This window comes from Arachis ipaensis, chromosome B4, assembly GCF_059453495.1.
Source record: "Arachis ipaensis isolate K30076 ecotype BB chromosome B4, ASM5945349v1, whole genome shotgun sequence".
NCBI classification, from domain to species: Eukaryota; Viridiplantae; Streptophyta; class Magnoliopsida; order Fabales; family Fabaceae; genus Arachis; species Arachis ipaensis.
In genome coordinates, this window is record NC_142439.1 from 5,684,815 (window position 1) to 5,700,819 (window position 16,005).

The 16,005-nt window shown below is 35.8% G+C and overlaps 1 protein-coding gene and 1 pseudogene across 2 annotated transcripts; both read right to left on the minus strand.

Moving 5' to 3' along the window:
- Positions 1 to 4,230: 4,230 nt before the first annotated feature.
- Positions 4,231 to 14,597, minus strand: LOC107638588 (uncharacterized; annotated as a pseudogene). The gene is made up of 5 exons (XR_015880892.1): positions 14,285 to 14,597; positions 13,786 to 13,890; positions 4,757 to 5,012; positions 4,575 to 4,648; positions 4,231 to 4,371 (listed from the first exon to the last, which is right to left on the minus strand). The product of XR_015880892.1 is annotated as an uncharacterized LOC107638588 (transcript).
- Positions 7,926 to 9,473, minus strand: LOC148566543 (uncharacterized). The gene is made up of 2 exons (XM_088484075.1): positions 9,165 to 9,473; positions 7,926 to 8,471 (listed from the first exon to the last, which is right to left on the minus strand). Exons 1-2 carry the CDS (start codon positions 9,468 to 9,470, stop codon positions 7,926 to 7,928), a joined length of 852 nt encoding a protein of 283 aa, XP_088340201.1. The 5' UTR covers positions 9,471 to 9,473.
- Positions 14,598 to 16,005: the final 1,408 nt, after the last annotated feature.

Genomic DNA, 16,005 nt, shown 5'->3' on the forward strand with positions numbered 1-16,005 from the left:
GCCGGATCACGGTTCGGTTCGACTGATCGATTCCCGGCCGATTTGGCGGTTCAACTCCGGTTTTTAAAACTGGCGGTTTTACTATCTGTCCGAACCGTATTTAACAGCGGTTCACGGTTCGACCGGTCGGTTCGAACCGGTTTTCAGAACATTGAACATAATTAATCAATTACTCACTCATCAAAATATAAACAGGGACGGTTTCACATGGAAGAATATGGGGCAAGTGCCCCCATTAAAATTTTATGAAGTTCTATGTATTATATGAAACAAAAATTTGTTTGCCCCCATTTAATAAATAAATTTGACCCATTTTAATTTTTTTAAAACTATTTCTGTCTTCATAATGCATAGAAAAAAAATTTACTATCTTATAATAATATTATATTTGATTATTTAATAAAAAATAATTGAATAATAATAAAAAAAAATTAAAAAACAAGTTAGTAATTTAAATCTAAATACCAAAAACGCTATTCTTTTATGTTTTCTAAAATTTTAATTCTCTTTTTTTGTTGGTCGTTTTTTATTTTCTATTTTCTAGTAAGGCTCCTTAATTTTATTCTTTAATTTCTTTTGATTTAATTAAATATTTATTTTTATCTTTTTATATTTTTTAATTCATTCAATTATTTTGTATTTTATTTTGTAGTGATGTTATTGTATATATTTTTTATTACATGGTTAATAGTTATTGAATAATAAGAACAATAATTTAAATTTTAAAATATAGTAATATTAATTAGTAATAAATAACAATTGAAAAATAAAAGTTAAGATCTAAATACACCTATTGGTGTTTTTTTTTTAAGTTAGCTCTAGTTTTGCTGGTAATAATGACATCGACTGAAAACAAAAATCAGTTATAAATATTATATAAAGTCGATTTTATAATCTTATGAGAGATAAATTTTTAAATGAATATTTAGTGACATATATAAAAAAATAGACATTTAATTGTATTGATAATAAAAGAATTATTCAATTTTTTAAAATATTAAAATTTAAAAGAATAAAATTCTAGTCTTATATGTTATTATTTAAATTACTATACAAGTATTTTAATTTATTAGTTAAATAACTATAAGACTAATTATATTTTATAATAATAAATATAATTATAAAATTATTATCATATTATATATATTTTGCCCCCACTGATAAAATTTTCTGGATCCGTCACTGAGTATAACCCAACTGAATAACTAACAAAAAATAAAAAAAATATCTGAGAGTGAGTTTCACGAAGACACGAAGGTAGAGAAGAGAGAAGACCAACATGTCTAAGCACGAGGCAGACTCTAGCGAGGGAGGGGGAGGCAGCAGCGAAAGACGAGGACGTGGAGCACGGAGACGCGACAGCAAAGTTGCTTGGTACCCACAAACGCTACGGTGCAGTGCAGGGGAGCCACAAACGCGACGGCGCAATGTCAGAGACGCACCGGAGCTGACGAGATGAAGCAGAGGAGTCGGTCGGCGATCACGAGTTCTGGAGTTGGAGTGTGATTGAGAGTGACTTAGAAACTGGTGAAATGGTGAGGAAGAGAAGCCTTCAAGCAGTTGTTTAAGGTTAGGGCTATTCTCTCCCTCTCTCTTAATGAAACGATGTTGTTTTCGTGTTAGGAAGGAAAAAATAAAATTTTCAAACCGGCTGGGTTTTTGCAAAATGCCGATTTGCCGGTTTTTACCATAACTGGACGGTCTGAACCAGTTCAATCTGGCTCTTTATCTTGTCTGATCAGGTGACTCAACCGAACCGACCTATAGTTCGGTTCATCAGTTTTTCAATCCAATCAGTCGGTCCGGTCCAGTTCTTACAACTATGCTCGTACTTTTAAATTTTATAATTTTAAAAATACTCAAATTTTAATTTTTTTTATTTCTAATCTCCTTTTTTAGTTAAATTTTAAAGTGATATTCCAACTTGCATCGAGTCTCAATCTCTCAATTTGCAATTGCCCTAAGTTTTTTCTTAATAATAGTAACTCACGAGATATATTCTGACGAAGAAGTGTACCAAGGGAAGTCACGACGGATAATCAACAGCTATATTACGTGGCTATTCTAAAAGACCACTGGTGTTATTCTCCGGGTCGAATAGTCACAAGCAGACCATAATCTTTGGGTTTGGGCTTGTTTTGGACGAGAGTATTCCTTCTTACACGTGGATGCTGCAAAACTTGTTACAAGTGATGTGCAACAAGATTCCTTCCGCTGTTCTCACGGACAGGAATGACGCTATGATTGCAGCTGTTCAGGGAATATTTCCAAGGGCAAGGCACCAATTGTGTGTGTGACACTTGCAAAAGAATGTTACATCAAACTCAAATGATGAAATATTTTAGGAGGTGTTCTCTAAATAACTATATGCTGATATGGGAATTGATAATTTTGAAAGGGATTGGACACAAGCGGCCGATAAGTACGGATTGCATGAAAAACTATGGACAACACATAGGTACAAGAAGAGGGAGATGTTGGCCAATGTCTACTTGTGACACAAGTTTTGTGCATGTTTCAGGAAAATTTCGAGTTGTGTAGGTATCAATGCGATGTAAAAAATTCCTAAGTTCTAGACATAGCATTCTTAAACTTATTCAGAAGTCAGAACCTTGAGTTGCTTATCCGGAAATACAACAACAACGAGCTTCTAGCCTAGTTTAATTCATATATAGCATGTCGGTCATGATGACTTGCTTAGATCCACTTGAGAGATGTGTCGCCAATGTGTATACACGAGCTATTTTTATAGAAGTTAAAAAGGATATTGATGCTATTGGTGTGGTTAACTTTGTTGGTAGACAACGGGTATCGATGACAATGGTGTATACTATGGAGGAGTATGGTAACCCCAGAAGGTATTTTGTTACACTGATCGATCACATACTAGTAAAGTTAGAATGTCATTGTGATTTTTGGGGACGAAGAGACTATCCGTGTAAGCACATTTTCTTCAAGATAAGTATGACCACATAACGGCCATACCAAAGCGGTTGATCCTAAAAAGGTGGACCAAAAGGACCAAAGCAATAGATGAATACGTGGATGACACTGATGATTTAGGTGAAAGGAGGTTTTGTATATAGTTGAATAAAACTTACTGCTTTTTATATTCATTATTATTTCAATAGTTACCTAAAAACAATAGGTATTGGTTAGAGCCATGAAATCGCTTCTTTCAAAATTTAAGAGGATAGAAGGAGGTATATAAATGATTATATCTACTTTAATACGCACTCTTACGCAACAATATCTTTTTAGGTTTGCATGAATTTTTTTTGCATAGATATATTTTTTTCTTTTTTAGATTAAATCATAGACTTTTATGGTCATGTGCCACCTGCTGCACTCCCTCAAGCATGGCAAGAATCGGTAAGTTGGTGAATATAACTGGAAATTTCATGTTTAGTACGTTGTCTTCACCCTGATTTTTAGAGAAACATTAGAGTGTGGCTTTTGAGTTGAGTTTCTACCCTCATTGATCTGACTCTTGTCTCAGAATGAATATGATGTTATACAAACACAAGCCTTGGCTGGTGGCTACCAAGGAGAGTGGCAGGAGTACCAGTATGCTGAATAGCTGGCTTACCCTGATCAATACCTTCAGCAAGATATGCAGACTTATGATTTTCAAGCGGGTTTAGATATGCCACAAGATCCACGTTTTATGACACAAAAAGAGAAAGATCGAGGTTTGGGATCAGTATTTAAGCGAGATGATCAGAGACTTCAACAACTGAGGGAGAAAGATGTCCGAGAAAAAGACCCCAATTTCATTTCTGAGAGTTATTCTGAATGATAGCCACCCAAGATATACGTGATCATCTATATCTTTATCACAACACTTTAAACTTTTTTACAAGTCAATGGCCACATCAATGTCACAGATTTCACCCGTATGATTTTGCCTCAAGACACGGTAGAAACTAGGAGCTTAGAGGCTGACCCAATATACTATTGGCACTGCAACAAACAATATTCATACCACAATAGCCTCATAAGTCATAATAACAACACTAAAAACATAATAACAAACTAATCATAGCATCATAATTTCATATGGAAGAACTGTGTGACTCAACTTGGTCAACGAAATTATTTAATTAATACAACTTTTTCTCCTATTAAGTGGATATCAATGCCATTCCCAGTGGTGTCACATCCTCCATTGCATGATTACTTGACCATCCTAAAAAATAGAAACAAGAAGGCATGCCTCTGTGCAGCCAAATAGCTTTCATTTGTGTAAATTGCTTTCAAGCCTTTCGATTGCAGCACTAACACCACTTTTTATGTCTCTCTTATCTAAGTTTTCATTTGCAGCTTGATTCCCTTCATTAGCCGTTTCTATCAGCTTCAAATGGAGCCAACCTGCCAATGTATCATGAGACAAGACTTTCAACAAATATAGTGAAAACTTGGTTGAATATGAGAAATTGCTACCAGATTGAGCATCAAGTGATGCTTCTAATAGCATTATATTCCACAACATATTATATATGAAACTTATGCATCCGCAAAAGTCACATCGACAATCTGAGCTGACAAAGTATCAAGAAATATAGCTATGTTACCAAGAGGAAAGCAAAATGTTGCTCCCAAAACTGATCCTAGCATCATGTTCCTCGCCAACGTCGTGATCCTGGCACTAAAAAGGGAAACAATCTATTAATACAATGAAATAAATGAAAAATGAATTTTTTTTGTGATTCAGTCCATGTTATAAAGAGTCTAGTGGCAGAGTATCATTTCTTACATATTAAACCAAAAGCTGAAGTAGTAGCTGAACCAGCACCAACAACATTAAAAACATCATGCACACCTCGCTGCTCTGCAAGTATATTTTGAAAGCCATAAAATGCAGCAGTAAACATTCCAAGGCGTACTCCTCCAACTATTGAGCCTAGTGTAACCCTAATGAACCGTTTCTTCATAGCATCTCTCATCAAACGATATTGCTCACGTTTGTCTTCTGTATTTCCAAGCATCAATGTCACTTCTGCGTCCTTGCTCTAGCAAAACATTAGGAACTTATAAATACCATGACTAAAATTGGATAATAAAGAATAAAACCTCCACCTTCACATACTTGACAACAGAATGTTTAATCAACAAAGAAAAGATAAACCATAGCACTATGTTCATGGGTTTTGTTTCTCTGTCTAAAGAAAATGCTAGCAAGGTTTATTTTTGCATTCAGATATTAGCATTCATTCCATCTATTAATTATTGAAGTGGGTCATGTATTTTTCTCCTCAACTTCATAGCAATACATTAAAAGGAAAACAAGCTTATACAAATAGTAGAAAAGAGTGAAACTTCACATTAGATGACATGAATAAAAAGGATATATACTATCTATTGTGACAAAACAGAAACATCTTTGCATTCATTTAAGAAAGTAAGTACTCAGTTATTCTTTGTACTGCAATTGCAATTCAACAAATTAAAACAACTCCAGCCTTTTTAGCTTAAGCTCTTGAAAACCTACAAATGGATAAAGTATACCTTTATGCCAGCCTGTTGATGGGAATAGACAATCTTTTGACATCTTTATGGTACACTAAGGTAGCGTTTGTTTGCGAGACAGAGACCAAGAGACAGAGAGACAGAGACCAAGAGACAGAAATAAAAATAAGTACTAGTATTGTGTTTGGTGTGAAAATATACAGGACTGAGTTATGTCTCAGTATCCTGTTTGGTTTAAAATAAAACTAGAGACTAAATATTGAAAATGACGAAAATACCCTTAAATTTAACTAACAACCCTACCCCCAAATCAAATTTCATTTTACTCAGCATGTAACCCTAACCCCCTTTCTCCTCTCCTCTACCCTCTCTCCTTTCCTCTCCCGTGAAAGAATCCCGGATTCTGAGCCACCGCCGGTAGCACCTCCACGGGTCCGAACGACGATGACCCCTCTCCAATTCTCCACCAGTTCATCTTCGTGGCGCCAGTTTCTCTCCATGGTTTGTAACGTTGCTGCAGTCTGCGACCCCTGTATGCTCTTCATTTGCTCGTCGTAATTTTTTGTGCAAGAGAGAATCACTCCAACGTTGCTATATTAAATGATTAATTAAAATATTTTACTTATTTTATTTCTCTCATTTTCCCCCTTTAGCCATTGCTATTTCTCGAGATCACAAGCCGGAGCAAACGGACGAGAGGCAAAGGATTGAAAATGCTGGTGGCTTGTTATGTGGGCTGGTAAGGTCTTATTATAGTTAGCATTCATGAATTGAATTATAGATTCATATTGTTTATATCTTTGAAAACTTCACTTACAGGAACCTGGAGAGTTGGTGGCGTTCTTGCCGTTTCTCGTGCTTTCGGTGATAGACTTCTGAAACAGTATGTTGTTGCTGATCCAGAAATCTAGGTGTGCTTCGAATTCCAGTATTTCTTATATTCGTAGTTTTATCTCTGTTCGTATCCATATACATTCCATAACTTATATATATATATATATATATACACGGTTCACATCGAAAAGCATCCTGCCAGTTAATTGAATAAAGAAAATTCTGATTCGAACAAGATTTGATGTTTCTGAAAAGAGTGTTGTGAATCTTTCAATCAATGTAAATATGCAAACATTTTTATAGTTCTTTAAGGAAAAGTGCTAGTAACAATAAGAATCGTGTAATACAGATCTCTGCATAAAAAATTTGTCTCTCGACTGGTCTTTATCATCGCTACCTGGCTTTTAAACCTTAACCCCTGTTTGCCTCTCTATATTCTGGTTACTGATTTATTTGTGATATTGCAGGAAGAAAAAGTTGATAGCTCTCTCTACCAGTTTTTTATTTTTTTCAATTTGTCTCCAATGGGTGTTTAAACCACCATGTTCAATTAACACAATTGTATCTGATAAAGACTTTGATATAACACCAAGAATTCAAACCCATGATCCAGGAAGCTGTTGCAATAATAAAGAAAATTGATGATGCAGAGAAGGCGGCAAAGAAGTTGATGCAAGAAGCATATCAGAGAGGTAGTTCCGACAACACTACTTGTGTTGTGGTTCGTTTCTTGACGAACCAAGGTGCTGCTTCTGGTACTAGCTCCGGCTAAAGCGTCTCTTGGACACAAAGGGTAGTGCATAGTTGGTAGTTGGTGCAGTGGAGATGTGACAAATGGCAAAATGTGTTCTATCATATTTTGATCATAGGCATATTCCATTTTAGCTGTGTGCCATGCAAGAATTAGAAAAATTAATTTGAAGACTCACCTACTATGGTCCTCTAGCATAGCTATATTTTATTTCAGAATTTCTTACTTCCACAATTGGTTTGTATTTGTAGCTAGGAGAGATTGTTGTGTAAAAAGTACTTGTTTATTGTTGTTTCCCTTCATGTGTGCAAGCATATATATATATATATGATGTCTTATGTTGTAGTGAGGATTGTAACAAAAGTGTTTGATGCACAACAATGTACTGTCACTATTGCTCAAAAGGAATATCAAGACAGCTATGAATGCTTGTTTAATCTAAGATCTGTTTAATAGAATATGTTATTTGTGTTCTGAATTTAGCAACTATGTGCATCTTTTCCCACTTCTTCATGTACATACTTCAATAAAACCAATATAAACAGTATCGGTTCACCAAAATTTCTATAAGACTCATAAACACAAATCTACTACTTCAAAAGCATATTGATAGTTTATCAGAATGGGACAGTTGATAACAAAAAATTATCAAAATTTTCAATACATACCAAAATAAAGGCATTAGCAAAATAAAGGCATTACCAAAGTATCTATCCAAAGGCATTAGCAAAATAAAGGCATTACCAAAGTATCTATCCAAACTTATGCCAAGCATAAGTTTGTAACTTAAACCATCTTAAAAATATAACCATCTCACAAAATACTAAAACACTATAGTAAAAAACTTAATACCCTTAACCAACACTCAACTTCATATAATGGAACGCACAAGGCCAATCATCTGTGAATCTGTCAAACCCCAGAAGTGTGCATACACATTAGGACTCTCAGCAAACTTCAAAATTGCTCTCACCACCTCGTCATCACCGAACCCAAGCTGTGCGAGCTTCTCCCCAACCTTAAACTTCTCATTCACACCAACAATGGCATTAGCAATTAGTTGGGCATTCTTCCTTTGGTCAGCCGAAGATTGCTGGATATGGTCAGCCATCCTCTCCAAAACGTCAGCTTGCTTTCTCTTCCTCCCATATCGCCTTGTGCTTCCTGCACTCGCACCGGCTTCAGAATGTGATGCTTGTCCTTGCATTGCTGGGCCTCCGTCAAAATCTGATTGTGGAGACATCTCGGAGTCATCAAATCCAATTGTAGTGTCTTCCGTCTCTTCGTTAACCTGTTCCTCCGCATCGAAGCCACTAACTGCTGCTGATCCTGTCGCTCTATCCCTGCCAAATATACCCTCTAGCCGGTGGAAAAGAGGAAATGGCTTGCCAGGACTGTAGAATTTCGTTGGATGTGCCTGGGAAAATATAAACCCGATTTAACAAACATTAATGAGGTTCATGCTGTACAACTAGTTACATTTAAATATAAATGTCTTTTATTTAAATATAATAAATTCAGCAACAACAAAGCGAACACAAAGGTCTATTGATAATTTTCATTTCATTTTTCAACCACATGTTAATTGTTCTAACTATTCACTGTGAACTAAAAACTACAGGGATTCAGAAAAGTCTTGTGATCCTAAAGAAATAAAACTAAACAATTTTCTCATTGCCCCGGCTGAGAAAAAATGCTTAAGGCATGCAATTCCAGAGAGATTTACCAAGTTTAGAAATGCCATTATGATCCAAGAGAGCATTTTAGGGAGTCCATGTGGAGATGATAACAGCATCAGAAAAAAATATGATTAACTCAACTATGGTGGCAATAGAGAGATGATCTTATGATCCAAAATTCCAAACGCAGCAGAAAAAAAAATATAATTAACTCAAACTGAGCTGCCATGTTAATACTATTGTTACAGGCCAAACAAACATGCATCAAGAACAAAATTTAAATCTTGCAGTAAAGTTAATTTAAATCTTCAACCATCAAAACAACGAAGAACAAAATTATTAGAACAACACAAAAAAAATTAGAAACCAAAACTAATTTAGAAAAGAAGCAAGCACAAATCCACCATTTTATTTTACCAAGCATGAATCACACTCACCTTCAACCATGCATCAAGGACGTCTTTCGAATCAACCTCGACACATTGTTTCTCATTATTCCACCCGAACCCACTGCATCCAAGCATATCAGCGGCGTACTGATACTTCTCCTTCAACCGCTTGTGCTTATTCTTGCAGTGCTTCGCAGTCAAGGTACAACCGGGGAAGGCCTCCAGCATCTTCAGAGCCAGTTTCTCGAATGTTTCTGGTTTGAACTGCCCACAGTCGGCCCTCTGACCATCCACCACAAACTCCTCCATGAAGCCAACAAAAGCATTAGTCTCTTCATCACTCCACATGCGTTTGTTCTCCATTTTTACCTACACAAATTAAGATAATCAACCTTGTGCAACAATCATTTCTGTGTATATGAATTAAGAATCTTAAAATCAATTAACATAATGTAACTAAAAATAATAAAATAGCAAACAATAACACAAATGACTACAATTTATCCACAGCCTACAATTCATGCCATAAGCAAGTACAAATATGTAAAACTGAACTAGGAATATTTAGTTTGCATTACAAACAAAGAGGTGCCATTACAATATTTCTCGTCTCAACAAGTGATACAAATTAAAATTGTTCCATTACAACAATACTCAATTGATAACAATGTTCATTACGCTGCAAATACAACACTACTCCATATGACGTGTACGCCACTCTTCATACATCTCAATTGCTATGTTGTCACGCCAGTGAGACCACTCGTTCGTGTTTTCAACCACATCAATCATTCCATCTTGTGCTTCATCTCCATCAAGCATAAATTCATCCAATATGCTACCTTCCTCCTCCGGATCCATACCCATACTCTTTCGAATGAAATTTTGAAGCAAACAACAAGCAATAATTATCTGAGATTGTGTCTTTATAGGGTAAAAGCTAGGGCTTCTTAAGATGGACCACCTCTTCTTCAGCAAACCAAATCATCGCTCAATGATATTCCTGGCGGAAGAATGAACCCTATTAAAATATTCTTGGTAATTGCGCGGTGCACGTGCTCCTTGGGCCCACTCTCTAACATGATATCGAGTTCCTCTATATGGTGCTAGAAAACCCGGACCATTTGTGTAACCAGCATCAACTAAATAGTAATTACCTACAGACAAGTAATGCAACCAACATAAGCTTAACTATTGTGAACTCAAGCTATATGTACAGGCTTATATCTAAGGATGGCATAATTACCGTGGGGTATCTTAAGACTATTACGACGAGTTATTGCATCCCGAAGTACCCGCGAATCAGATGCCGATCCCTCCCATCCACTGAGTACATAAACAAAACTCATCTCCCGGTTACACACTCCTAAGACATTGGTGCAGATTTTACCCTTTCTTGTTCGGTATTTTGCCTTCTCATACTCGGGAACTGTCACCTCTATATAAGTGACATCTAATGCTCCCAAGCAACCCTATCATCCATAGAAAGTTATCATACTCAGATATAGAATCCTTCAGGCAAGTATGAATCAAACACAACATTGAATAAGCTCTACCTTAAACCTTCTCCATGTGGGGTCAAGACAATCCTCTTCAACTGGTGTAGCCTTGGCAAACAAAATGCTTTGAATACGTATTACAGACTTCAAAACTTTATTAAAATACTTACTAACTGTCTCGCCGGACCTACAAAATCTAACTTGCAGACTACGATTTTTTTTGTGATGCGCTAAGATAATTAAGAAAGTCGCAACCTGCTCCGGCAGGCTTACATGACCATCTTCATTAAGTCCTCCTTAAACTTCGAGCAACTCACACAAATTAGCAAAGGCATTTGTGTTCATTCTCAACTCCCAAATACAATTCCTATCACCCTCACCAACAATATGCTCTAAAGCCTCACGTCTAATTCTACTATTCATTCTTCCACCTAACGACAGTTGGCCACTAGTTCTATCCCTAAAGTAAACAAATAGCGTAAGCACAAAGAACAACATCAAATCTTCATTCTTGGATCTCATATCTTCATAAAAATACACGCATCGCTTAATAATTTCCGACCGCTCCATTTCTTCCTAGCAAAGTCATTACATTAAAAAACGCATAAACATTCAAGTTAATCTAACACTTCTTCATGCAAAATCTACTTTATTATCTTAGACCCAGAAACAAGAATAAAAAAACTGCAATAAAAAGATATCTAACTCTATTTACTTCTCAACTTTAATTAAGTTTCAACTGAAAATCAAAACAGGAAATACAATATAAACATAATAAAAAATTTATATGAAAGTACTTGAAGAGGGTGTCTTGAGTCAAAATCACAAAACAAGAATTCCTCCCATGCATTGGTGTTAGTGCAGGCAGAGTTGGATGGATGAAGTGTACTGCTTGTTGTCTAAAATCTAGAAACTAGAGCTTGTAGTTAACAAAAGTATGAACTAAATTTCCTTTACGTTTATACTTTCAAGTTGCTACTGTGTCCTTTTTAGTTACTAGGATTGTGTTTAGCAAGTATGAGATGAGAAGTTTTTAGATGTTTCCAAAGCAAGTAAATCATTATTATTCTGCACTATTCAATTTTTATTTACTTATTTTGGGTAGTACTCAGCACTATTCATTACATTAGATAGAGATAATTTAGTTATTACACATTGCAGTAAAGAAAGAAGAGAGTAAAGAAAAAACTTTATTCAGATTGGAAAACACAAATTAAGCAATAAGGAAACCCCAAACAACATTAAAAAAAGTAAAAAACTGATTTAAACTCCCCCCATCAACATGTATCGGCTTAAACTAATATATAGACCAAGTGAGTGTGTGCTATTTTTTTTTCTGGATCTGTTCAAGTAATCATCAAACCAAATTTTAGCATAAACTCCAATATTGTTGTGTTCAACATGTAAGGAGTATTAAACTCAAATTTTAGTAAACTTGAGGATTTTGCAAAGAGCATACATCTAAATGGGATGTTCTGTTACCTCATACCATGAAAATTTTTTCAATAAATCACCCGTGCATAAGCTTTATATGCAATAGCGATAGAGGGGGGAAAATGATTCAATACATTGTGCAAAAAAGCATAACAGTAATTATAGTTACCTATAAACAAATAAATTGCAACCATCTCTATGCAGATTGTGATACTCCTGTTAAGCTTCACCCTTGTTTTAATTAAGTTTAGAGAACAAACATTCATCCGCTCAAATATATATGTTAATAATTGTAGCCTACCTAACAATAGTTTTAACTTATAAACCAGCATGCTGTTATAAAGTTGCATCTATTGTGGTTTGAAGCTGCACTAATCTAAGTATTACAAAACAAACAAAAACATCGAAACTTATTACAATGGCCAAACTTAATCACTGACTCTTTTATCAAACTGACCAAACTTCACAATTGATCCCAGATTGTTCAGTAATTAGTTCTTAGGAGACAAAAATAGAAGGTAAACATCATAAACTCATGTTATTATAAAGCTGAAATAAATGGGTTAATTAGCTTGGCTTTCGTTCTCATCAAAGAAACTTTCACAAATTAGGGCAATTTGGGAAAAGATGAAAGGAACAAATCCACGGATTAGGGCATGATGGAAAAGATGAAAGAAATCAGTAAATTAAACAACTTTTGTATATAACTAACCTGGGTCAGAGCAGTTAGGACGAGGAGTTGATGGTTGACGTCGACAGCAACTGAGGAGAGGCGGCAGCTTCGTTCTTCGACTTTCCTGTGAAGGTGAGAGAGGGGAGATGAGAAGATGGGGACCAAGAACATGAACTTGCAAGTGGCAAACCACTTACCTAGCGGTGGCGAGGCCAGCGGCGCGGTGAGGCAGCGGCTGTTCTTCAGATGGTGCTTCAAAGGCTGCGTGGCTGTTTTGAAGAAGAATAAGAAGATGGAGTAATTTTGAAGAAGCCCTGATTTACAAAGGATAATTTTGGAATTATTGAATTAGAATAGGGATAATTTAGGTACAAATTATAATTGAAATTACTGTCCCCGTCTTTAAAATTTTCTGTCTCCAGTGTCCCTACTTTTTGAAGGTACTGAAATACTGAAATTTGAAAGACAGAGACAGAAATTTTAGTTCCAGTCTCTACCTCAACAAACATAATACTGAATTTCTGTCTTTCAGTTTCAGTTCCAGTCTCTGTAAACAAACGCTACCTAATGGATTGGTTTACTCCTTCCTTCTGAGGTTACTAGTTCCCCAAGAAAATAAATCTCATCAAGCAAGAAGGATTGAGCAAAAATTCTAACATTTTTGGATTATGAATAAACAATATCAAAGATAAAGTTGAAGTAAATTTAACTCTAAATAGTTTCTTACCATGTTATGGAAGGTAGCTTAGCGTTATATACAAGTAGTTTTTTAAGGAAAATAAATCCTCTGCATCCACACAAAAAGAAAAAAAAATTTCTTTCGACATCAACACCAAAGTGTTATTCATGACACATCTAATAGTATGCAAAAGAAGATCACTTTCATACACGGAGTTACACGCAACATTGAATTCTATAATGTAAAGAATGAAATCCATGATTGTAGTCTGGATGTTAGCAGTAACACCCGTTCTGTATTCAGCATAAAACACTCTCGTAGCCATATGGGGGAAAAATGAAGAAAAAGGAATCGAGGCCTCTTGTAATCAGAACTTACAACAGAAGCAGCTGCCTCCTTGCTACCGCCGTATAACATGCCAGCAAATATTCCAATAACAGTTGTTGTACCCCAGTTAACATTTCCCGCTAACTTTGGGGAGGCCTAGTAAAGGAAATTAGATAATATAAATGAAACTAATAATTGAATGAACTCAGGATGGTGAAGGCAAACACATTTCTTAGTTATCTTCAGGAACCTAGAAGAAAAGGAAATGGGCCCAAATCAATGCTTTTCCCAATTTACTAAATTATTTCCAGTATACCAATACAGATTGACTTAGGGTTGATCAAATACATATTCACTATATTAATATCTTTGTGCAGTGGCAAGGAAACCAGTTCACTTACCAATACCTTCATATAAACAAGGAAATTCTAGTGAACCCTACTCAAATTCTTTGCCTAATGCTACTATATCAAATATTGCAGCTAGATCAATTTAAGAATAATAATGATATAAAATTGAGGAATAAAGAAAGATGTGAGGAGTTTCGTACAATCGGTGCGGGGGATTCTGCGTCGTCGGTGGCTTCCATGGCGGTAAACGCCGTAAAATGGAAACGGAGTTGTGTACGGAGAAATTAGTTAAATTAGGTAACTGAATCGAAGTGGAAGGAGCTCTAAATTCTCAATTTCTCATCGTCAAATCTGCCCACGTTCTGATCGGCGTCGCCACTGCCAGTCGTGACTCGTGAAAACAACTTCCTTCCTCTTTGTCAGTCAATGTCACCTTTTGTTGTGACACTTGATTCTTCGCCAGTCCATTCACCCGAATTTTTAAAAGAGTATTTAGACGTAAAGATCAATGTGGCTATTACCAATTAGTAAAATTGAAAGACCTTACTGCAGAGTATTTATTAACATTGCAAGCAATATGTCCCCAAAATGGAAGTTTACAATAAAAAAATAAAACAATATAAACAATGTAACACTGCAGAGTATTCATTTAATTACTTAACTAATCAGAGTATAGTTTACATATAATTTCTTCATAGTTACTATCTTATATATAGTGTGTACCGCTAATACAAATCTAAATCTCACCATTAGTAAAATTCAGTTCTAGCTTTCTTTCAATTTTTTCTTCGTTTATCTGCTACCATGAATTATAATAGTAAATGAATAGCATAATATTTTTAAAGTTAAATATCAAAATTAGCTTATAGAAAATCTTTTGTTCAAAATCAAATCTAGCTTTTACATAAGAGCAAGATTCTATTAATATTTAAAAAAATGAACAGCACGATTGCTTCAGAGTGATCAATATTGCTTTATTCAACAACAACTAAGAATGTATAATTTCAAAAATTAAACAAAAAATAAAACAATTAACACTTTAACATATAACATTCCCCAAAAATTATAAACTAACCTGACTGAGTGACTGGAGAAGACGACGCTGGAGCCTGAAGTAAGCTGGCTGCTGAAGAAGGAACGGCTGACTGAAGACGAAGCTGGCTGCTGAAGAGGGAACCGCGAACAACGATGCTGACAGAGATACCGACTGAGATGCCAATAATGAAGAGAAAGTTGGTTGCTGCGTCGCTGCTGCTACCAGGAAGACGATGCACCAGATGGTCCCACGGACGAGGTGGAGAAGACGATGCGCCTGACACCTAATGGAGAAGGACGATGAAGATTGGAGAAGCTGGTTGCATGGTAGGAGGAAGCGCTGCCTCTGCTAGGGTTTCTACTTTCTGGGTTTACTCCATGGTTGCGCCGTTAGTGAGATAGTATTAGGGTTATGGGTTGAAAAACATATAAAAAGTCATATATATATATTATTTAATTAATTATGATCGAGTTTATGGGTTGGTTTGGGTTTCGCGCCCCCAAAACTGATACCCAAACCAATCATCAGCAAATGTCATCGGTTTGGTTCGGGTTGGACCCGATTACCCGTTGGTTCCAGAACCAATTTAATTAGTTCGGTTCGGGTTCAGACGGGTAATCGGATACCCGCTACCCGTGCTCACCCCTTCTGTCTGGGTTTACTCCATGGTTGCGCCGTTAGTGAGATAGTATTAGGGTTATGAGTTGGAAAACACATAAAAAGTCATATATATATATATATATATATGTAATTAATTATGATCGGGTTCACGGGTTGGTTTGGATTCCGCGCCTCCAAAACCGATACCCAAACCAATCATCAGCAAATGTCATCGGTTTAATTTGGGTTGGACCCGATTACCTGTCGGTTTCAGAACTAATTTAA